At 43.7% G+C, this 23,572-nt stretch overlaps 1 protein-coding gene across 3 annotated transcripts; it reads right to left on the bottom strand.

Moving 5' to 3' along the window:
- Positions 1 to 388: 388 nt before the first annotated feature.
- arhgef18a (rho/rac guanine nucleotide exchange factor (GEF) 18a) lies at positions 389 to 18,460 on the bottom strand. Of its 3 annotated transcripts, none has more exons than XM_080011334.1 (20): positions 18,378 to 18,460; positions 17,612 to 17,744; positions 17,400 to 17,511; positions 16,598 to 16,738; positions 14,175 to 14,425; positions 12,337 to 12,462; positions 11,941 to 12,058; positions 11,068 to 11,322; positions 10,115 to 10,191; positions 9,215 to 9,393; positions 8,920 to 8,990; positions 8,285 to 8,464; positions 7,814 to 7,951; positions 7,238 to 7,380; positions 7,018 to 7,083; positions 6,265 to 6,312; positions 5,682 to 6,161; positions 4,684 to 5,002; positions 1,907 to 2,014; positions 389 to 1,506 (listed from the first exon to the last, which is right to left on the bottom strand). In XM_080011334.1, the coding sequence occupies exons 3-20, from the start codon at positions 17,488 to 17,490 to the stop codon at positions 1,352 to 1,354; spliced, it is 2,946 nt and encodes a 981-aa protein (XP_079867460.1). In that variant the 5' UTR covers positions 17,491 to 17,511; positions 17,612 to 17,744; positions 18,378 to 18,460; the 3' UTR covers positions 389 to 1,351. The 3 variants fall into 3 exon arrangements, with proteins under 3 accessions (XP_079867460.1, XP_079867462.1, XP_079867461.1); XM_080011336.1 differs by having other exon boundaries at positions 389 to 1,503; XM_080011335.1 differs by having other exon boundaries at positions 17,400 to 17,506.
- Between the last annotated feature and the right edge of the window lie 5,112 nt (positions 18,461 to 23,572).

Here is a 23,572-nt window from a genome sequence, read left to right as displayed (position 1 = left end):
TTGTCGTTGATGCTTCTTGTTCATTTACAGCCTTGTTGGAGTGATGGATTTTTTTTTTTTTTTTTTTAACAATTTATAATTGTGGATCATTTAAAAAAAAAAAAGTGTGCATTTCAGCCCAGTTCTACAGCTGCAGACAGAACTACTACAGTTCAGGGCTGAACAGCTCAGGACATACCACGCAATACCGAAACTTGGTCCACATCACGCTCAGAATCAAAATCCGACCCCGACACAATGTGACAATGGACCTTGGAACCTGGCTGAGATCAGGTAGAGGGAGATCGACGGCAGAAGCAATGCAGGATGATGGAAGACCTTGAGACGGAATGGTTTCAGAGTCCTTTATATGCGCCCCCCCCCCCCTTTCAAGTTAAATAATGTGATACTTTCTGCATGGACAGTACCGAAACCAGCCGCTGGTCGTATAATTATCACATCAAACTCGGAACTTAGAACAACCTGAAACCCAGCGTGGCAAATATCTGGAAAGTAAAAACTCCCCTGATATGGATTTCATCTCCACCTCCACCTCTGTTGCAGAGTGTCGCTACTGAATGATGGCTGTGCCTTTGTGTTAAAGGGAGAAATTCAATTTCATCTTCTCATAAACTATAAACAGCTGTCCTTTGGTAAAACTAATACATGGCTAAAAGTGCACAAGTACCGCAGTGGAATTGGCAATATTTACTCTTCTTTCACAACACATTTACAAATCGCCATATCAACGTCATATACAGAGTGTGAAACTAACTATAAAACTTTCTTTTCTCTGGGGTTTCCCCCCACCCCCCCCCCCCCCACAGATGAAAAGAGCTTATTTGAACTTCCTAAAATCAATTTCTGTAAACCTTTAAATTAAATATTTTCCTCCAAACTCCACGATGCATTTGTAGAAGCACAAAATAAAACCGGTTCAGAGTTTTTTTGAGATTTGAGTGCTATAAGAGGTGACAGGCACAACATGATTATCATAAAAAAATATATATATATATATATATATATATATATAATTAAATAGTTAGGCCCCTGGTGAAATCGGATCTAGAGCAAACTTTCTAACAGCTTTAGAAATGTTTTGAGTAAAACGATATCCTGACGAGTTCTTTTATCATCTTTTTCCCTCCTAAAGCGGTCTTAGTGCACACCGAATAAAATAAGACAAGGTATTTCCGTAAAATCAAGCGACCCTATTCATTTTTCTTTCTTTTTTTTTTTTCCCCTGCTTTAAAGTTCTTCAGTTCTTAAAATCGATCACCTTGACCACCAATAAACTGGCCTGGGCGTGTCGTTATTTACACCGAGTCCTCCAGTCTGTTGTATTTGGGCCGATGAGGAGGCTTCCTGCTGGTCAGAGGAAAATCACCGGCTCCTTCTCCGGTTTGACCAGGTCTTTGGGAAAAGGAGGAGGCTCTGGCGGCGCCACCTCGCCGCTCCTCTTGTGCACGCTGAAGGACTGGGAGGGCTTCATGTTGGAGGCGATTCGAGGCGGGTTGAAACGCTCTACTGGGGAAAAGAGAAGAGACAGAGTCGAGTGGGAAAAGGAAACAACACTGCATCTCACACACACACACACACACACACACACACACACACTTTTATTGCTGGGTGGGGGTGGAAAAAAAAAAAAGGTTTTGTCAGCCCTGCTCTACATTGTCAAGAAAAGTGTTAGAACATCACACTACAGAATAGCCGCTCCAGTGTGTTGAGGGATAGAGACGCATCCTCTAAACCAGCGTTTGGAGCTAAAATGATTCAACGCTTCTTGTGACTGGATCGGGGAAGCCCTGACATACGGTAAACCTGTCATGGGATTGGTTTTGGAGTCTCCTTCTCGGGCGTTTTCTTAAAACGACGGCGATATATTCAGTGAATCCAGGGTTGGGGTGGAGGTCCGAGCTGCTACCTAGGTGCTGGTGGATCCTCGGGGGGCTGCTGCTCCGCTTGGCTCTCAGGCTGCCCCCTTCCTTTCCCGTCACTTTGATGGGAACCACCTGGCTCATGTCGATGGAGGCTGGATGGTGAAACACAAGGCAAGGCGGACGGAGGATTTTCCTCCATCAGTTATTCACACCGTAGCCGTCTCGTAACGAGGATAATCACATCGTACGCGAGACACTACGGCAACTAACTATATACAGTTTACAAACTCATATCATTAGGATAAACACCTTGAAATACATCATCTCCTGAAGTTACTGAACATGTTCACCAACTAGAGATGCACCGATTGCAATTTTCTTGGCCGATTTCAATTCCTGATTTTTTAAGTCCGACCCTCTGATTGCGATTTTGGCCGATTCTGATTTTCATCCAGTTGTATGTTCATAATTAAACACTGACTATTAAACAGCTTTTACATTGTCGTCCGATCATTTTGAGTTGATATCCGTGATCGGAGAAATATCGTTTTCTTATCATTGGTCTTATAATGCAACCTGTAACTGGACACGACATATTCAAATTCACATACTTCAAATGAGAGTCTTTCGCTTTTAAGTGCAAATATACATTTATATTATATTCATATTATATTTGGTACTTGCCACTCCAAAATAAATTGCAATCATTGTAAAAGATAAAAATAAAGAAATAAATAATAAAACAATAATAAACTCTACTCACTGTCGTTCACAAGTCCTCCTTCGCTCACAGTGCATTAAACCAACTTAATTGAATCAAATGACTTGTTTTACTGAGTGAGTCTCAAAAAGGAATCAAACCTTTGCACCAGGAACAACCAGAGCAGAGGCTTGGCTGTAGTGACCACAATAGATACGCACTCTGCACAATTTTGGAATATTGTCAGGCGATAAATTATTGATCCAATCTCCTTCGTCGACCTTGAAGCACCTCAAACAGCCGACATTTTCTTTCACTCATTTTTGAGCATCAACTACGCAACCACATTACATTACATTACGTTACATTACGTCACATTATGTTACATTACGTCACATTATGTTGCATTACATTATGTTACATTACAATATTTACATTATGTTACATTACATAACGTCACATTATGTTACATTACAATATTTACAATACAATATTACATTTCACTGCATATATGTATGAAAGTATGTATATGCATGTGACAAATAAAAATCTTGAATCTTGAATCTTTACATTATGTTACATTATGTTACATTACATTACGTCACATTACGTTATGTAACATTACGTTACATTACGTCACATTATGTTACATTACATTGTTACATTACAATATTTACATAACGTTACATTATGTTACATTACATTATGTTACGTTACATTATGTTATGTTACATTATGTTATGTAACATTTCGTTATGTAACATTACGTTATGTTACATTACGTTATGTTACATTACGTCACATTATGTTACATTACGTTATGTTACATTACGTTATGTTACATTACGTCACATTATGTTACATTACAATATTTACATTACGTTACATTATGTTACATTACGTCACATTACATTACATTATGTAAAGTTACATATTGTTACATTACGTTATGTTACATTACATTATATTATGTTACATTATGTTACGTTACATTATGTTACATTACCTTATGTTACATTACCTTATGTTACATTACGTTATGGGACATTACGTTATGTGACATTATGTTACGTTACATTATGTTATGTTACAAAACATTTCTTTGTTACATTACATTATGTTACATTACATTGTTATGCTACAAAACATTACATTATGTTATGTTTCAAAACATTACATTATGTTATGTTTCAAAACATTACATTATGTTATGTTACTTTACATTATGTTGCATTACATTATGTTGCATTACATTATGTTGCATTACATTATGTTGCATTACATTATGTTGCATCACATTACGTTACATTACATTACGTTATATTACATTGCATTGCATTATGTTATGTGTTGCATTACGTTGGTAACTGATTTGGCATTTGTTTAGTTCTGGCATGTTTACGTGTACATGAGCACAGTATCGGACGTGTAAATCTGACCAGCATAGAATTGGACAAATATGACACTGATTGGCCGGTCACCGCTCATTGTTTTCTATTGATTGGTTGTTTTCCGTAATTAAATTACAGTAATACATATATTTTTTTTGCGTAGTGTATTTTGACCAAGAATTGCATGGTTGGTGTTGACAAGTTGATGACTGGTCTGGTTGACCAGAAGTATAAAAATAATATACAAAAAGAAAAACAATTAAATAGGCTTATTTGGACTGATGAGAAAATGGCTAAGTAATTGCTCTCATCAGCCTCAATATTGACAATCAACAGAAAATAAGTACACTACATATGAAGTTTGATAAAATGTTTTTTCCTTTTGTTTTTTTTTTTAAGAAATAGTCATTATAAAAACAGTGAATAAAAAGTGAATAAAAACAAATGCTACAGGATCTACATCTTAAGACAGATTAATAAGTAGATAAAATAACAGCTATAAATAAGATATTAATACCAATTTGAAGCACCATTTCACCAAGTCTAAGCAATAGTGAAAAATCCAATTGAAGAGTAAAATTTGGTGGATAAAGGTAGTCGACAAACATGCATTCGACTTTGAAGCTTTCTATTTTGACATATTCCTCAGCGTGGTCCCACCGTTACAAACAAGGACATCAGTATTTGTGTTATTGTAGGAGTGGAACCATCGCCGTGTCTCTGCCGGTACCTGCGCTGTGCGTCCTCTGGTGCGAGCCCCTGCTGCTCCTGCTGCTCCTGCCGTTCTTCTCCTTGGCCTTGCTGAGCGCCGCCAGCTTGGTGGGGATCTGCTGCTGCACAGCGCTGCCCTTGTGGGCCTGGTTGGTGGTGCTGATCAGATGGAGCGGCACCTCGGCCTTGGCCGGCTGGGGGCTAATGCTTTCCTTGCGGGGCGGCACGGTGGGAGGAGTGTCCCCAGGGGCAAGGTCGGCCGCGGGGGGACGGACCAGACCCCCGGCCTCCTTCCCCACGTCCGAGTGGAACGACTGGGAGTGCGACACCTGCAGGAACTAAAGACAAGGATAATTTAGTCACCGGAGGGGGTGGAGTGATATAAATGAATTAAATTATTTATCATCATTATTAACAATAACATTTATAATTATATCAATCAATAAATTAAGTGATTAAGTCTTTAATCTCAGGCAAATCCGCCACATTTGAAAGATTTCCAAAATTGAAATGTACTTTAGCTAGAGCTGACAATTATAAAATAATCAGTTATTTTAGCTGGAAAATCTGATTCTAATTGTATATTTCCATTGAAATTTAAATGGCATTTTAAACCAATTTTGGAAATGTCGCAAAGAAAAAACGGTGGATTAAGTGCCTTTCCATCCTGAATTTTTCTGTTTCAGTGTTCAATATCAATAAATGACTCTTCTTCGTAAGGCGGTTGTGTATTATTACACTAAACCTATAAGCTTATACGAAATAAAACAAACAAATAAAACAAAGAAAAAGAGACATTTTTCCTCGCAATAATTTGTAACGCTAATTGTCAACAAAAATGTCACGATCGTACAATAACTGTGGCACACGCTTGAATGTGTGGAATTTGTCCTCAAATTAAAAACACATATTACCATAACATATAAACATAAACATACATTTAATGCAACATAATCCTACGCTATGCATATAGGATCACCGTACGCTTTCCAGATGAATAAAAACCGTTTTCTCAACCTTTCCCAGCTGTGCCAGTTTGTCGTGGTCGAAGTGAAGGGGGTTGGCGACCGCCTTGTGCTTCTTGAACTTCTTCTGCTGCTCCAGCCGCTCCTTCTCCTTCTCCACCTTCTGGGCGGCCTCCCGCAGCCTCTCCAGGTCCTGCTGGTAGGTCTCCCTCTGGCGCTCCAACTCCGCCCTCTCGTCGGACAGCCGCTGCTCCAGCCGGCGGCACTCCTCCTCCCGGAGGAGCAGCCGGGCCTCCAGGGCCTCGGCCTGGGCGTGGGAGCGCTCGCACTCCTTCTCCCAGCGCTGCTGCTCCTGCCGGTGCTGCGCCTGCAGCCTCTGGAAGCTGGCCAGCTCCTCCTTCTGCTTCTCCAGGTTGCGCTGCTTCTCCTGCTCCAGCAGCACATCGCTGCGGTGGCGGGCCGGCGGGCGCTCGCGTTCCGCCAGCAAAGCGCGCTGCACCTCCACTCGGCTGTCCTGCTGGGCGATGAAGGCCTGGGCGGAGGGAGGGAGCGAGGGAGGAGATCCGATGAGGAGGAACGTTCACGGATTCTTTTCCTGGGGAGTGAATTGACAAGAGCGGCCTTCTGGTTCCTACCTGCAAGCTGTACAGCCTCTGAGAGAGCATTAGCACCCTGTCAAAGAACTGGAGAGAGGAATAAAAAAATACAACAAAAAAACATATATATTCAGTAGCCATTAAATGTGCAAAGAACAGAACAGAAATAACTCTAAACACAATATACGGTGTTAGGTACAGAATTAACCATTTTCTCAAATGAGATGCCATCATTTTAGAAAGGGGTAGATTCTGTAGCTAATATCCCGTCTCTCGTAAAGGTTTTTTTTTTCTTATTTGCCAATCATTGGGAGTCAAACCGGGTGGTTGGCATTAAAATCTTTAAAACGGATCCAGTACTAAGAACGCGTAGCTTTTTTGAACAGCTTCAGCCGAATGCGTCGCATTTGGCCCATCGCACCACATATCGCTGCTTGGTGCGGGGCAGCAATTATCTCAATGCGGGATCAGTTTAAAAGATTCTGATGAATAACGTGGGAGTTCGTGACATGCTGAGTGTTCCTTTAACTCAGAATCCCACTCTCACTGTAGAATCCCAGCAAATAACATTCAGCCTCCCAGACGCTTGGGATAATGTGGGCCCGGTATTACACGTCCACCATCAACACCAGTGAATCATTTTTCAGTTCATTTGTCAGAGCAGTTTATCGGAGGAAACGCATAGCTGCAGGAAGGGAGGAGATGGAGGTGGGGGTGGAGGTGGATGTGGATCAATCATGTTGTCAATCAATCTTGTGCAAGCAGCGAATTTTGTCGTTTTTGTTTCCATACCTCCATCACAGGGAAAGCGTTGGGAGTGGAGTCACACTCCGTCATCGTCTGGGGGTCACCGTCGGCCTTGATGAAAAACAAGGAAAAACATAAAAATAAATAAACAAACACAATCCATGTGAATGTTTGGTATTTCACTATTCATCAAGTACTACCACAGCCAGCGTTGGGGTGTGTGAGGTGAGGTCACGTGAGTTCAGCAATTTCCCTCGTCACTCACAGAAAGTTCCAGGCTTTCGCGTCGGTCAGGCTCCTCGGGCTCCACAGGCTCCTCGGGCTCCGAGTCGGAGTCGGGCAGCTGGGCGCTCTCCTGCTGGGGATCGCCTTCGCTGCTGGGGGCAGGGACCTCCGACAGTTCCCCATCTGGAGATTTTTTTTTTTAAATTAAAAAAAAAAATCATTAACAATCAGACTCACGATAAACCACAATGTGTGATGTTTAGAAATGAATAGAGTCTAAATGTTTATGGGAATACAGGTCCCTGTCCATTTGGTAAAGTGATGTGGAAAGGAGGAGGCGAGGAAGGATAAAATGGAGGAGGGTGGAAGGCTAGTTAGGTGTTTCTCCCAAGGTTTCTTCCAAAATAACTCACTTTGAGATTCATGAATTAAGAAAAGTTTAACTTCTGTCGGTCTTATTGACCATTACATATTCTGCCATCGTTTGAGTCATGAACTGCATTTCACTTCTGTAGCACAGAGTGAATGCACAAATATCTAGGCGGCTCAAATTCGACCGAAGTTCCAAATAAAATAGCTTGTGGGGGTTTTTCGGGCGGAGCAGAGCAGGACTCACTTTTCACGGGACTGGCGGTGGGTTTAATGTCTAACCAGGCGAACGTCTGGGCCCTCCTGACCAGCGCACCCTGGCTCTCCTCCGCCGGCGCGGCGGAATCCCTCATCCGCGACAGCAGCAGGTTCTGCAGGTTCTCCACTGTGGCAAAAACATGGCACGAGGCATCGAAACTACGCCTCAATCACGCGGAAACAAAAGTTCAAAGGTCGTCAATGTGAATTACAGCAAGTGCCGTGTTGGCTCCTGTCAATACAATCTGGGGAAAGTGAATCAAATAAAGCTAAAAAGAAAAGATCAAAATTTAAAGAATATTTAAAGCGAAAGAAGTGTAAAAATTAAAAGCTTTTTCTTTACTAGTAAAAAAAAAGTTTGTGTTTAATGTAGCTTCATTTGGGGGGAGTAAGTGGGTCATTTGTTTTGGATGAAACAGCCAGAACAAAAAGTGGTCATTTCTCTGCTACTCCCTCCGACCTTCGCGGATGGCTCCTTTGAGCAATGTCTCCCCCTGCTGGAGGTCCTCGGAATCTTCCCGCAGCGCAAGCCTGGTGTGGGTGGTCCCCACCGCCGTTGAAGCCCCCGCAAGGGCTGCAAAGATCTGGAGCTTCTCCGTCAGGTTCTGCACGATCAGGACGTCCCTCTTCATCAGGTGCTCTGCGAGCGCGCACCCACACGCACACACACACACACACACACGACACACACACACACACACACACACACACACACACAATAAAATGAATAAATAACAGAAAGAATGACAATCCAAAGGGCAATAAGAGATAGGACGTAAACAGCATTAATTGTAATAAACACTGGAGTTAAAAGTCATCAGTACCAACAGAAAACTTTTAATTAAAGTCATAATCCGGTTTTTGGGGGAAATTCACTTTTTGTCAATCCTTCTCAGATTCAGACAAGAATAGTTCATTTCCCCCCCAAAAAACTAGAGTACCCGTCAAACAGACATTATTGCGGATAAGTAGAAATATGTACACAGTATTTAAACTACACACACACACCAGTGGGTTGATGTGTGGTCAATCCTCCACTGTTCTGTTTAAAAGTACAGATTAATAATAAATAAATCACTCTTCTTATCACATTACCCTGGAACTCCCGGAGCCGGGCAGCTCTGGCCTCCTGCTCGCTGTAGAGCTCCTCCTCCCCCTCTGGACAACTGGAACACACACACACACACACACACACACACACACACACACACACACACACACACACACACACACACACACACACACACACACACACACACACACACACACACACACACACACACACACACACACACACTTAAAATCTTGATATCATATTCACATAAAAATGTGTTATGTATAGTGAAATATTAATTTCCCGCTTCTCTTTCCACCACGTGTGGAGCGCTACCTGTCCACTGCTTGGCGTATGAGGGTGATCCAGGTGTTGCGCTCGTCCCTGGAGCCGGTGTGTATCTCATACATTTCAGGGATGCTGGAGGAGGCGCAGATGAGGAACATGGCCTTGTCGTTGTGGGCGACTTCCCTCACAATCATCCTCTGCAGCGAGATGACGGGCGGCTTGTTGTCCTGGATGCGCAGGGAGGACGCGCCGGTAAATCCAGTGTTATGACGACAACGACGACGATTAAACTACTCATCTAGCGATGGAATCACATGTCCTGCAATATGAATATACGCGGAGGTCTATTGAATTAAGCGGCTTAAAAAAAAAAAAAAAAAAAAAGATCTGAAATAAATATCAGAGTTTTACCAAAAGATTGTATGTTAAATGGAGGTGATGCTTTGGACTGGAGTCAATCGCAGAAAATAGTGAAGTTAATCAAAGTTATTTTTGGTGAATAGAAATACGCACACAGGCATGCATTCAGTCCTTCACTCTTCTTTAAGTGTTTGTTGCAAATGTTCAGCGTCAAGATATTTATGATATTGAAGTCACAGCGAGGGATCGTTTCGAATAAAATTTCACGTCAGTGAGTACCCTAAAAGTTGAAACAGTTTCTACGATCCGGTAAATTGAGACCTTTTCAAGCACTTCCAATCAAAATTGGCGATTGGCAATTAGCAAGACTCAAAAAGTTCTGCTCTGAAAAATAAAACTCTTTTTTAAGATCTGAAAAATATGCTTCATCGAATATTGATTCTAAATCGCTAAAATAAAAAAAGAAATAGCCACGTGTAATGCTTTTGAACAAGCACAGAAAGGAATATATTTGCTAAGACGAGGACATTATGGAGATAACAAGAGTTAAATTGTTCAACTCTCAAGAGCCGGCGAGGCAGAACCCACCACAGCAGCGAAGACGAGCTTCTGGTCTTTCTCCTGCAGCAGCAGCAGAACATCCGTCAGCAGCACAGCGAAGATGTCTGGGGGAGCGGGGAGAGATACGGGAAAAAAAAAAAAGACATTTAATTCAACAGCAGAGAGCAGAGACACGCTTGGAGAGTTCTCCATGGAAACAACAGTTTATTTTACACCCACCGCAATGGAGTGGAAGGAAGGACATAAATGACAAGAATCCTCTTTGAGTTGGGAGGTTTTTACAGTGCTCGTGAGGGGTTTTTTTTTATTTGGTGAATCTCATCTTCTTACTTTGAAACTTCATTATATAACGCGACAGAAGAGACGCTCCGTACTGCTCAAAGGATGTGGAAAGTCAGTTTTTAAAATCACACACACATCAACGCTCCTCCATGTGACATCATCATTAACACACATTAATATCATCACATGTCAGGGTGGGATCTCTGGAAAAAAGACCCTTTCATCCAACTCACAAAGGAAGGAATCTCTGTCTGTGTATATGTACGTATGTCCTTTGATTAACTCGACAGCCGTTCATCCGACCCAAGGACATGCGGTGTCATATTCGGTGCAATTTGGACACACGACCCATCTAATATAAATTATAATATATTTATAATAGTAGTATTAATAACTTTGAATAAACAGCCAGCGAGCTGCTCAGCGGGGCGGGGCTTCAGGGCCTTGACTGAGTCACTTACCTCCACCGTGCAGCCCGAATATGTTGTCGGGCGTGTTTTTCCCGGCGAGAAAGAGTTCTATTTCTCCGGCGTTTTTTCGCAAGCGTAACCCGCATGTGCAGCCGTTCCAGTCAGTGCGCGAAGTCGTTCGGATGAGCAAACAGGCACGTTCTGAACGGGAACAACACTGAGCCGACGGGAAAGTCTTTCGGCTTTTTGAGAACCACAGAACTCAAAGAGGGAGCGGGAGAGGCGGACCTTTGTGTCTCCCGGAGAGGGCCTTCATGGTGAAGGTGGCCTCGTGCAGCATTGTCCTGGAGCCCTGGACCAGGTCCTCCCTGCGGAACAGCCGCCCGTCCTTCAGGCGCCCCTGGGACTTGGGCTCCAGACGCAGGCCGATCTCCCGCAGACGCGCGGCCTTTTCGTAGTCGTTGACCCGCGAGTCCACCTGCGAGATTGTGTCCTTGATCAGGGCCAGGGCCTGCACCAGGGACCCGTGCTCCTCCGTCTCGGCTGGGCGGGGGCAAAGGTGAGACGTAGTCATTTAATCAGCTGAGGAAGGAAAACTATGCCAGTCTGACTCCTTCTCTTCCTCTGTTTTGCCGAAAGATAACACAAAATAAACGGGGAAAAAAATGCAATGTCTCGAAATTTCTCAATATGCTATTGGGAAAGCCTAGGTATATAGAACTGAATCTGGATTTCTGGTTATCGGAATCAGAATGTGTTTATTTGGGCAAGTGCATTTTGATTTACAGGGAATTGGCTGGTTCATCACACACACACACACACACACACACACACACACACACACACACACACACACACACACACACACACACACACACACACACACACACACACACACACACACACACTTTGTGTTTAGATTAAAAAAAAATGAACAACATGCAAATGTTGTGATATTACACCCAACGCCGTTGAAAAAAAGGCAAATAAAGTTTCCAAATTACCACAAAAAAAGAAATGTAATTAACATTTGGAAACACAAAAAGCTTCATCTTAAAGACAGTATATACATAATATACAGAATGCACAAAATGTGTTCTTACGCGGGATAAAATGAAAAGGCGAAGGCAGGGGTGGGGCGAGCGGTGGGGATGTGCTTACCCTCCGTGTTCTGGATGATGCGTTCCAGCAGGACGGGGTACTTGGTGATGCGCTGAGTCACCAGCAGAAAACACTCTGGAATGCCGAGCCGGCGCACGATGGACAGCTGACCTATTTTCTGTGACGGAAAACATTTGGTAATTACGCCCCCGACTCTGAAGAGCAAACAAAACACAGCTACACCCAAGTATGTCTCCGTGTACGACACCCCGCGGCAAACAGAAAGCTTTGCGGCCGTGTTACAGCATGAGAAACCATGCTCACTAAACCAGTCGTTTTTTTGTTTATTCTTTTTTATTTTTTTTTAAATGTTCGATTTCTTCTTACAGGGAAGCAGCCGCAGGACACTCGGCTATAAAGGTGCAAAGTTATTTCTCCCGGGTGTGGAACTCGTACCCTCATGAGGTTCTGAAACTTCTTGTTGTTCTGAAACAGCTCCTTGTAGAGGCTGACGCTGTCGCTGTGGCGGCTGCAGAAGACGGCGTAGCATTCTTTCATCCGCTCTCCCAGCTCTCCAGAGAACTATATATATATATATATATATATATGTATAGAAAAATACAGATAAAAATAAAAACATGGCAGTGAGTCAGTTACTACCATCAGAGGCTTGTCACAGTATCTGAGACAGTGATGAATATCTCTCGCATTCTTGATCCGCATCGACGCAATGACGGAAATTCCTCCTGAAATGTAACGTTGTGTTGCCACAGCGGAGATGAAACCAACGACGACAAACGACCCACCGTATTTAAAATTCATTTTCAAGAAAAGATAAAACAGTGACAAACAGTGCGGAGCGTGGGGATTGGGATGATTCTGATTATCATTTATTTTCTTAATCAGAGGAGTTACACACTAACGCAATAATGCATGTATTAGAAAGCTACAAATAATGCTATTTAACACCTCTTTGAGACAAATTCTTATGAAATTTAAGTCAAAGTAAGATTTTTGAAATATGATTTAGTTATTATTGAACGTTTATTATTATTATTATTATTATTATTATTATTATTATTATTATTATTGAACTGTTGTAAACTTTTCTGGAAACAGCTTCCTTTAGGTCCTTTAGATAGCAAGGTAACAAACAAAATCTAACCAGCACTTTTTCCAAACAGAACTTCAGACAGGCAAGACATTTCAAGTTGTTTTTTTTTGAAGGACCTGCGAACACCCTGCCTATTGTTTCATTGTTTTCCAAAACACTGTCAGGCCAGTGACAGTGCACCATTCCTGCGCTGTGAGCTCAGCCCGCGTGTCATCCCTTGCACTTTGGCTCAGTCATAGCAGCCATTCAGCAGAGCACCTGTACACTGCGGGCAGGGCCCGCACACACACACACACACACACACACACACACACACACAGACACACAGACACACAGACACACAGACAGAGAGACAGAGAGAAAGAGAGAAAGAGAGAGAAATCAAGGGAGAGGAGAGAAGGAGCAATAAAAGGGGAGATGGCCAGAAGAGAAGGCTGACCATCCATCAGGGGCAACACAGCGAGGAAGAAGAGACAGATGTATGACAGGGCTCATTCTGGCATTACAGAGTTATATTCAAGGACTTTCAAATACTTTTTTTTTTTTTAAAGCACTAGTTTTTCCATTTTCAAGGACTTCAAGCAAAACAAATAAAACCAATTTTGAATGGGATCTATATCAATTAAAATATAATATAATCTTAGTCTCAGTGTCTTTTATTTATATTGGTATATCTATTATAAACCTCAATATATCTATTATTAATCTCATTGTCATCTGCTATTATAGGAGTCTATTTCTGACCGTGCTGGATTTAACTTACATTTCCCTGGCATCATCTTTGTAGTAAACCAGAGGTTGAAAAACCTTTGTACCTGGATTTTGGCCTAATATCATGGTATGATAAAGTAAAGTAAAGAAATGGAATTTTCTGAACTCCATAGACTGTTTTAATCGATGGCCCCGCCTGGTCGATCACAATATCCACATCACAGGTTGTTTCTCAAATATGTCAACAGTGGCATCAACACTCTCCGACGAGGTTTAGACATCAGCGTTTCCACGAGCCCGTAATGACGCCAATCATGTCACTTTTGCTTATTTGTCCCCCATGCCAGAGGCAGCTAAACAAAATGAATAACTCTGCTTGCAAAACTACCCGGTTATCTGTATCCTTCCAAAAAAAACAAACAAACAAACAAACAGAAAAAAAACAAAACTCCATAGTGACACTCTGTACCTGGGCGATGAGCACGTCCCCCAGCTGGGTGATCTGGTAGTTGTTTGCGTCGCCCTCCCTCAGGCTCTGCTCCCGCCGCAGTTTGAGACACTGCAGGAAGTGGAGGTGCAGGACGAGCAGAACCTCCAGTGCCGGGAAGAGGCGCTCCAGCCGGCCCTCGTCCATCTGCAGGGACTCCCTCAGCTCGTGCATGTAGACGTGCCGCAGGACCTTCAGGGTGCGCACGTGGTGCATCTCTGTCTGCATCAACTCTAAGCGATAGAGAGAGAGAGAAAATGGAGGGAGCGTGTGACAGTCAAAATTAGCCCAAGGGGGGGATCTGAACAGATCTGAACAAAGCATTAAATCCCCCAGAATAGTTTTATGTCCCCAGAGCAGGATCCTGAGGTGGTTCACTCAACTCCCCCAGAGCTAGGTGTGTGTGTGTGTGTGTGTGTGTGTGTGTGTGTGTGTGTGTGTGTGTGTGTGTGTGTGTGTGTGTGTGCAATTATGTGTGTGCTAGAAAAATGAAATTGCCTATATATTATTTTTCAAATTTATACTCAATAAAAATATATCTATTTCCAGTACAACAGCTGAAATTATTATTTAAGATCTATTCACCATTGATCCACCTGATTTCACCTTCCTGACCAGGGCGGCAGACGACTCATAATTGCAACTTTACACTCGAAAGCCTTTTATCAACATTAGTCCATCAAGTATTACCACAGGGTCCTAAACAACAAACTAGATGAAGACGTAATTCCACGATCTCACAGTAGCAGTAGCTATAGTAGCTAAGTAGGGAGACGATTTCAATCCCAGTTTCAATGCAATTCAATGCAAATCTTGGATTTGATAAAGTGGTAATCCCTGAGATAATTTTGATCAAAAAAAATAAAAAATAAAATCCCACATTTGATATTTATTCCACAATTATTTAACATAAGAATCAGGGATTCAATGTTTTTGCATTATGCATGTGCTCCTGTACATGACTGTCTGCAAAAAGGTTAAACAAATAATTATGGGACATACAATGATTCTAGGACTTTGTGTAATCCACCCAAGCCAGATAAATTAATTTACACTTTAAAACACTTAACATATGTATCATTCATGTAATTTCTCCAGGTTGCAATAAGGTAATGGGTCATTTAGAACAGCTGTCTATTTTGTTGTAAATGGAGTTCTACCATTAGCAAATAAGCGTTGAGCTCTACCAAGTGCCCTTGAGCAAGACACTTAACCCCTAATTGCTTCTGATGGCCGTGTCCATCGCTGAATGCATAACAAAGCGCTGCAGGAATGAATCCTAAAACCAAGAAATGACTTTAGATCTCTGTACTTCCGGTTCCCTCGTCTGAAAGTCAATGTTTTTTTTTTTTAAATGTTTTGTTCTACGGCATTAAATACGTTAGTAAATACCCCGCTCGCCCCCCTTTGTGTGTCCTAAAAAAGGAGGTTGCTCTCAAGCGCCTGAATGAGATGACAGAGGTTGTCGGGGACATTTAACGTCATTACGTCGAACACGGAAAGTCATCTACTTACTAGTCCGCCTTTACAGCCTCTAGTTGTATTTATACTTGCAGTCTTGCAAACAATTTTAAATCAAACTTTCCAACTTGTAGGTAGGAAGACAGACAGACAGACAGCCAGACAGACCCTTAAGTGTACTCCACATTCATACACTTTCATGTATGCGCTAATGCACACACCATCGGGATGGGGACAATTATTATTATTATTATTATTATCATCGCTTACATTATCGCCATCTGAATATTATATTTTATGTCAGCATTTTAATCGCGCACAACCCATTCTCAGAAGTGCAAAACACAGCATTTTCAACTAAAATAATATTATTATTATTATTATTTTAATTGTGGTGACAACAGGGACAAGTTGGCAATGAATACTGAAAACCGGGACATTTTAGTGTTTTACAGATATTTGTCGGGCCTCAGGACACACGGGGACAATCCCGGACAAACAGGGACGTCGGGTCGCCGTATATTAGTGGTGGTGACATTGAAGTTTACAGCAACGTTAGCTCTTTACTTCTGCCCATTGCATTTAGGCTTAAAAAAATATCACAAGAGTGGTGTTCATTTGTGAAGATTATCTTGCTGAAGTGTGTAAGTATCATAAACATCTGTTTGCCACAGAGTTTATTTTCTGCAATAATCCAAAATCCAATGGAAAAATCCCATTGGCTTTTTGTCGAGGGAACCAGGGCGATGGTAACTTCCAGGTTGGCCTTCAAAAATACGTCACCCCTGCAGCACTCTATCGTAAGTCACTTTGGACAAAAGTGTCTAATGCAAAAATTATGTAAAAAAAACAACCAAAATAATAATAATAAAAATGATACTGATGTACATTTGTGATGCCATATTTGAAGCACATTGTGCCAAACCCTCGTCTGCTCCACGTACCGTAGATGACGTCCTGCCTCTTGATCGCCTCCTTGTGCAGGCCTTTCATGTAATCCTGGTCCATGGCCAGGCTCCAGGACTCGGCCTCCAGGTCCTGGGCATCGCCCTCCAGGTCCCCCCGCAGCGTCGCATAGTGGCTGTCTGCATGAGACCCAAAAACATACCAACAAAAGTAAAAACAACACACAATTTCAGGTTCATCATTATTTAATAACAATTCCTATTGTTAATCTCAATTCCTATTATCAATTACAATTTAGGTCAGGAAAAAAATGAATTACGAATTGCTTCATCTTATCAAACATTGCATTATGTTACAAGCGTGAAACGGTTTCATTTGCAGTTTCACAAATGCAAAGAGACGCGTGAGGAATGATTAAATCGAAGGAAAGTCAATTTGGTCTGGCTTTATGATTTATTTTGGAACAGCAGATAAAACTTATTGGATCATATGATCTAACATTGAATGGATTCCAACTCTCTCAGTATTACAGCCAAATGTTGTGTTGATTAATATTGTATATAATGTGCTGAAATGCTAGTTCTTCCAGGACACGGGCCTCCTTCAATGCAGCCTGAAAAGGTCATTTTCAATTAATCCCATTTTCCAATAAGGTCACTTCCTGTTTAATAAAGTAAAAAAAAAAAGATTGAACTCCACCACGAATGTGAACAGGAGGCCTTTCAAGGTCATTAAAGTCGCTACTGGGAGCACGTTCTGGAGCGGCTGTTATGATTGAGCTGCGGGGAAATCTCTCAACGGGCCCTCATCCCCCCTCATCACGCCCAGCGACGGCTTGACCTTCTGGGTTGATGGGCTCGGCCGTGGAGGGAGCCAGGGACACGGAGTCCTCGTGGAAGAGCCTGGATCTCAGCGAATCCACCTCATCCATCTGCGCCGGGCGGGAGCTGCGCTACGGGAGAGTCCAAGGCAGCAAGGGGCGTCGGTCCAAACAGCGAGTAAAAGGAGAAGCGTTGCGGTACGTCGTCGCCACGCCCCCCTCCCTCCCTCACCTGGACTTGCGGCGGTCAGAGGCCTTGGCGGGCTGTGCGACGGGACCTTTTTGGGGCGACGCTCATTCCTGGACCGACGGGAAGAAAGACGGGGAGGCTGTGAGGATCCGGGGGAGACGCCCTCTCTCCAGAACTACGAGAGAGGAAAAGGGGAAAATGAAAAAACCTGTGACAAACGCAAGCGGTGCCGTTGTATTTTTCTTTCTTGCTGCAAACCTTAAAAAAAAAAAAAAAAAAAAAAAAGCTCGACGTGGATCGTGAAAGAACAGCATGCCGTCCCCGGGGGCTGAGTCCCCAGACGCTTTTAGACTCGAGGACAACGAGAAGGAGCCAAACTATAATTACCGCCTTAATTGTTATTTCTCCGCATTGTATTGATGTTCGAGATATAACTGCAGCTACATTCCGTGCCATGAGGCCGAAGGACTGTTTCAACCTGTTTACTGTGGGAACCTGCAGGGAACACGCCGGGTCGGCTCTCAGGGTCGCACACGGGATCTTTAATGTCATCTGTGCCTTTGGGGGGATGTACGCTGGTTGCATGCGGGTGCAGAAGCAAGTCATATGTGTGTGTGTTTTTGCGACAAAATCCAACTATGTCCATGAAATAAAAACAGTTCATTTGAGATATTTTGTTCTTTTGGAAGCCGTCGTCCCCTACCGCGCGAAACACGCCTTTTATTGCGATCATTTGCCGTTACCAATCACATTGCCGTGAAAGCCATGACTTATTTCAGCGGTCGCACAAACGACGATGCACACTTACCTCGAGTAGGCAGTTATTCTACAACGTTGATTCAGAAGCCCTCCGACAGAAAAGAACCTATGAAAAAGGGAAGAGAGGAGAAGTTATACAGAGGAGAAGAAGAAGACTCTTTATTCGTCAACTCCTCATCTGAGCGAAAAGCTTGTTGCAGGAAGATGCCCTGAACCGTGTGGATGAGTTAAACTGGTTTGACGGAGTGCGGGCGCCCGGCTCAAGTCAGACCAGATCTAAGGCAAAGAGACGCATGACGGAGGAGTCGCCCGGGACAACACGGGGTGGAGCGAGCGAGCAACCGTCCCCCTACATCACCTCGCCCCTGGAAGGGTCATGCACTGTATTTGGCTTTCTGGCAAATATCTGGAAATGCGGCACGGAGGCCAATTACTAGTTATGTACGCCGAGCTCGCATGCGACCGGGCTTTTATCAGCTCACCACTTTTTCCCCTTTGTCAAGTCTGGAGATACACATCTCCACTGGGTGGGGCTTTAAAAAAAACACACACACACACACACACACACACACACACACACACACACACACACACACACACACACACACACACACACACACACACACACACACACACACACACACACACACTAATGACCGACTCTATAATCCTGACTGACACCTCTTAAATTCCAGCTTTGATGTTTGGAGTATGAGCCTGTATCTATGTTCTTAATTTAACTTTAATCATCCGTAGTTAACAAGGCCGTTCAACTATTTTTAAACTTTATTCTTCTAGTTATTACTTGGTCTCGCACTTCCTCGTGGCGCTGAGGAGGGTGGGGGAGGAAAACACAATGACTACAGAGGGAAACAAAACAAACTTTTTTTTTTTTTTAATGAAACAAATCCCTTTAGGCTGAAGGAATGAAAAGATTCGGCCACAGTTAAACCACAGAACCACACGCCCAACCCTCGCCTCTGTGTGTGCATGACTAATTCATATGAGGAAGCGGCATTAAACTCCACGTATCTTTACTAGTAGCGAAACTCTGGAAAAGATAAGAAGCCCGAGGGAGGTGTTACACGGCCTGATAAGTCTCTGCATGAGAGACTCAGCGAGAGGCGTTCGTACCCAATTTAACTTCCCTGGAGGACGATCATTTACCAGACCATGAAGCTTGGCCGAACACAGGGGCGACTTTTGAGGGGAAGACAGACCGTGGAAACTAAGCCACGCCTAAAGCACACACATTACTGTTTGCCTGCAGGAGATGGGACTGGTGCGCGCATGACACACACACACACACACGCACGCACACGCCTCCGGCTCACCTGTTAGATACACACGGATACTTCCCGCATAATGACAGTGAAAATGCCCGTTTGCCCGCGGGGCAACACACAAAATGGCAGAACCTCTTGGTAAATTGTTTTGTTTCTTGGAGAACCCGTCGACAAATCCACTTCCTTGCGAAGATACAACGTCTCTAATCGCCCGGGGACGCCGTCACATTCAAACCCAACCAATTTCGAGGAGCACAATACCCATTTCCTGCGGGTTATTTTTTTGTCATCCACGTTAAATACACAACAAGCTCTTCCCACACGGATTACACTTTGATGATCTGTTCAGCAACTCCATCCTGTGTAATCTTCATCCTGCCACCCCTCCCACCGCTTGTTTACTGAGGGATAACGATTTGGTTATGCTGACTTTAAGGATAACACGTTTTCAGGTGATGTTTTCCAGTAGCACCTTTCAACTCTCAGGCCTAAAACCATTAAATCTTAAATAACAATGGGGTGGGTGGGTGGGCGGGGGTGGGGGTCCCCTTAGCAGCACTCATTAGGTAATCTCGTTTTAGCTGACGGGATATCAAATGACCGTATTCAAGCACTTGCTCATAAGCCTGGTGGTGTGTTATTAGCCATAATGTAGGTGAATGGTCGAGCCCCATGTTTCGGGTGACAGCCACAGCGCAAAATTACACACACACACACACACACACACACACACAGAGAGAGAGAGAGACAGAGAGGGTGGAGAGAGAGAGAGAGAGAAAGAAAGAGACAAGCGTGAAATACAGGTCATTCTCCGAGCGAGACAAAACAAGACCAGCAAGTCAGCCGAGTATCCCGCTGAGGACGGAAAAACAGGGAGAGGAAAAAGAAACAGCAAAAAAACAAACAAAGAAAAGAAAAAAAAAAAAAGCTGAGTGTGCTTGAAGGTTCAGCTAGTGGCAGAAGAGAAATGGGGGGGGGTGGTAATAAGTGGATGTTAAATAACAAACAGACGAGCCCCATCCATCACGGTGGCCGGGCTCCTCACAGCCCCGGCCACAGAGAGTTAATCACCGTGACCTCAACAAAAGAGGCAGCCAAGCGTCCGCCGCCCCCTCCATGCTCTCATCATGTCATGTCTCTATGTGTGAGGCAGTGATCACAGAGACGTCTGTATTCACCCATCTCCTGTTTATCCTGGTGTTTATTGTACATGAACATTTTCTTTTAGCTTTAGGTCTTATCTTTCTGCTTCACCATTACGTTTATTTCATTAGTTAGTGTGTGTGTGTGTGTGTGTGTGTGTGTGTGTATATATATATATATATATATATATATATATATATATATATATATATATATATATATATATATATATATATATATATATATATACATACATACATACATACATACACACACACACACACACACACACACACACACACAAAATAAACATTATATATAACCAAATATAACCCCCCAAAAATTATATATATATATATTATTATTTTTTTTTTAAATTGATATTGTTCTATTTTTATTCCGTTGCCTATTTTGATGAGAGATGCTCTGACCCTGCAATTTCACCCCGGGGATGAAAAAGCATCTATCTATCCATCCATTTATCCATCCATCTGTCCATTTATCTGTCCATTCATCCACTCATCCAGCCATCCATTTGTCCATCCATCTATTTATCCATCCATCCATCTATCCATAAATTCTCACTCCCTAATCACTGATGACGCAGATAGAATTACTTGTGTTTTCCTTCCACCCGCAGATTACTGATCAACTCCCCAGCATATGAAACACAACATGGGTGTTTTTTCAGCGCCTGCAGGTCAATCTTTGCACTCATCTAGTCCCTTGCTCTGAGCAGGGAGAGGGGCGCCGGGCGCGTCCGAGTCTTTCAATACGGTGCCCGGCCCCCCCCCCCGACGACCCGTTCCGGCTCGGGCCTCTCGCCTCTCCGTTTTGGAAGCTGTCGCCTCGAAACCCAAAGCACACGCACGCACGCACACGAGCGGGCGGAAGGGGTGAAATAATAAAAATAAAAATCTTTCCGTGCCGACGGGGCCGCTCCACGTCAAGCCCGGCGCCCCCGGAGCCCACGCGGAGGCGCGTCCGTGACCCTTGCGGTGCGGGACTGCGTCGCAGGCCCGTTTGTGAAGTTACCATTTTAAATCTCAAGGCCGCCAGGTTGCGTTACTTACAGTATCGCCGCCCCATTCCAAGCGAAGGCTCGTTTTACACGTGGGAAGAATGCGTGGAATGTCAAGGTGCACGGTGACGGTGACGGCGCCGGCCTGGGTTCTTATTCCGCCTTTAAAGGAGCAGGTCCACTCAAGTGACGGACACCGCAGCGTGGCGTGGGGGTTAGCGCAAAAGGTCAAGTAAAGTAGGGCCGGGCGATAACCTGTATCGTTATAACAATAAATTAACAATAAAAAAATAATTTAAATAATTCTGTGATGTGAGACGGGATATACAATATTGTGATATAAAGTTAAATGTTAACAAAAAAGTTGATTTCTGAACTTCACTGACAAGCCCCCCCCCCCCTACCTGCCTGGTCATAGTATCCACATCACTGATTGTTTCTGGTTGTTTCTCAAATGTTCCTTGTGTGGGAATTGTGTTGAAAGTCGTCCGCTAAAGATCGCCAAATTATCGATATCGGTGTCGGTTTTGTCCACATTGCCCAGCCCCCGTGTGACGTTGGTTATTTCAGCGCGAATGTCCTCGACGCTCTGGCGATGAGCGCAGAGAAGCGGCACGTCGCGATAACCGCGGAAAAGAACGCGAATGCGGTCATTCAAAATATCCGACACCCTTCATTAACGCTGTCGGCCACATTAAGCGACATTTTCGTTTTAGTGGGGTTGTTTCGTCATTCTTACGACAAAACGTTCTGTGGTTAGGTTTGAATTCGACGATAACGCAAACGTAAAGAGAAGTTCCGCGGGTGTTGCTGACGTTGTTTACCTATTCAGCCTCAGACCCATGGTTCAGGTAAGGGAGCACGGGGTTATTGTTTGAAGCACACTGCATTTAGATATGTAAAGAGAGTCAGACCCGAAAGTACATTGATATATATATATACACACACGTCAAACACACAACCCAGAAAAATCTGTGTGAAAATAAGCAGTTCGTGCGCATACTACAAACTATTTCAAACATAAAACATATGTCGAGTATCAGGACCTGTGCGGTTTACAAGCAGAGGCTATCAAGTGAAGACTACCGATCACTTTTCCTTCTTTCTTTTTATTGTCTTTGTTTTAACTAGTTAAAGCTTTCCGGCGTGTCCAGACGATGGTTTTAATTGACCGAAAACGAACAGATAGTCTTACCCGTCATTAAAAAAAAAAAACAAAAAAACCCCAAAACAAACAAACAAAAAAAAAAAAACACCGCCGCACGCCGGAGAGCGGAAGAAAGCGAAAAGAAACGAGGCACCTGAACGCAGCTTCGTCGGTGGTTAGTTCCGAGCGACGTGGAGAAATCCGACATTCGTAACCCAGGTCGACGGCGGCGCTTCGGGCGGAACGAGCGCAAAACCACGCGGGGTCCGAAGGGGAGCAGCCCCGCCCCCGCCCCCGCCCCCGCCCCCGCCCACGGGTCCGGTGGAGTGCGCCCCCCCCCCCCGCAACCACAACGGAGCAACGACATCAACGTCATTTGAAACACACACTCAAATTGGAAAAGCACGGTCGCCCTTGTCAGAGCCGCCCTCCCCCACGCAAAGCATCGCGGGAGCCCGCGGTTGGTTCCACGCGAAACCCTGGCGTCACATTCCACGGGTCCGCTCCGCTGCGACGCGTCCACGCGACACTTTTAATGAGGGCCACGTCCTTCACGGTCGTGATCGCATTTTATTGTGATGAATAACCGCAATAATTTCAAGTGGCACTGGGGGGGGCGGGGGCGCAAAGATAAACAACTGTATCGC

The sequence above is a fragment of the Zeus faber genome (genome assembly GCF_960531495.2).
Source record: "Zeus faber genome assembly, chromosome: 12".
Taxonomy (NCBI): domain Eukaryota; kingdom Metazoa; phylum Chordata; class Actinopteri; order Zeiformes; family Zeidae; genus Zeus; species Zeus faber.
Note: the sequence above shows the minus strand (reverse complement) of the source record. Positions and strands in the feature narration are given on the sequence as shown.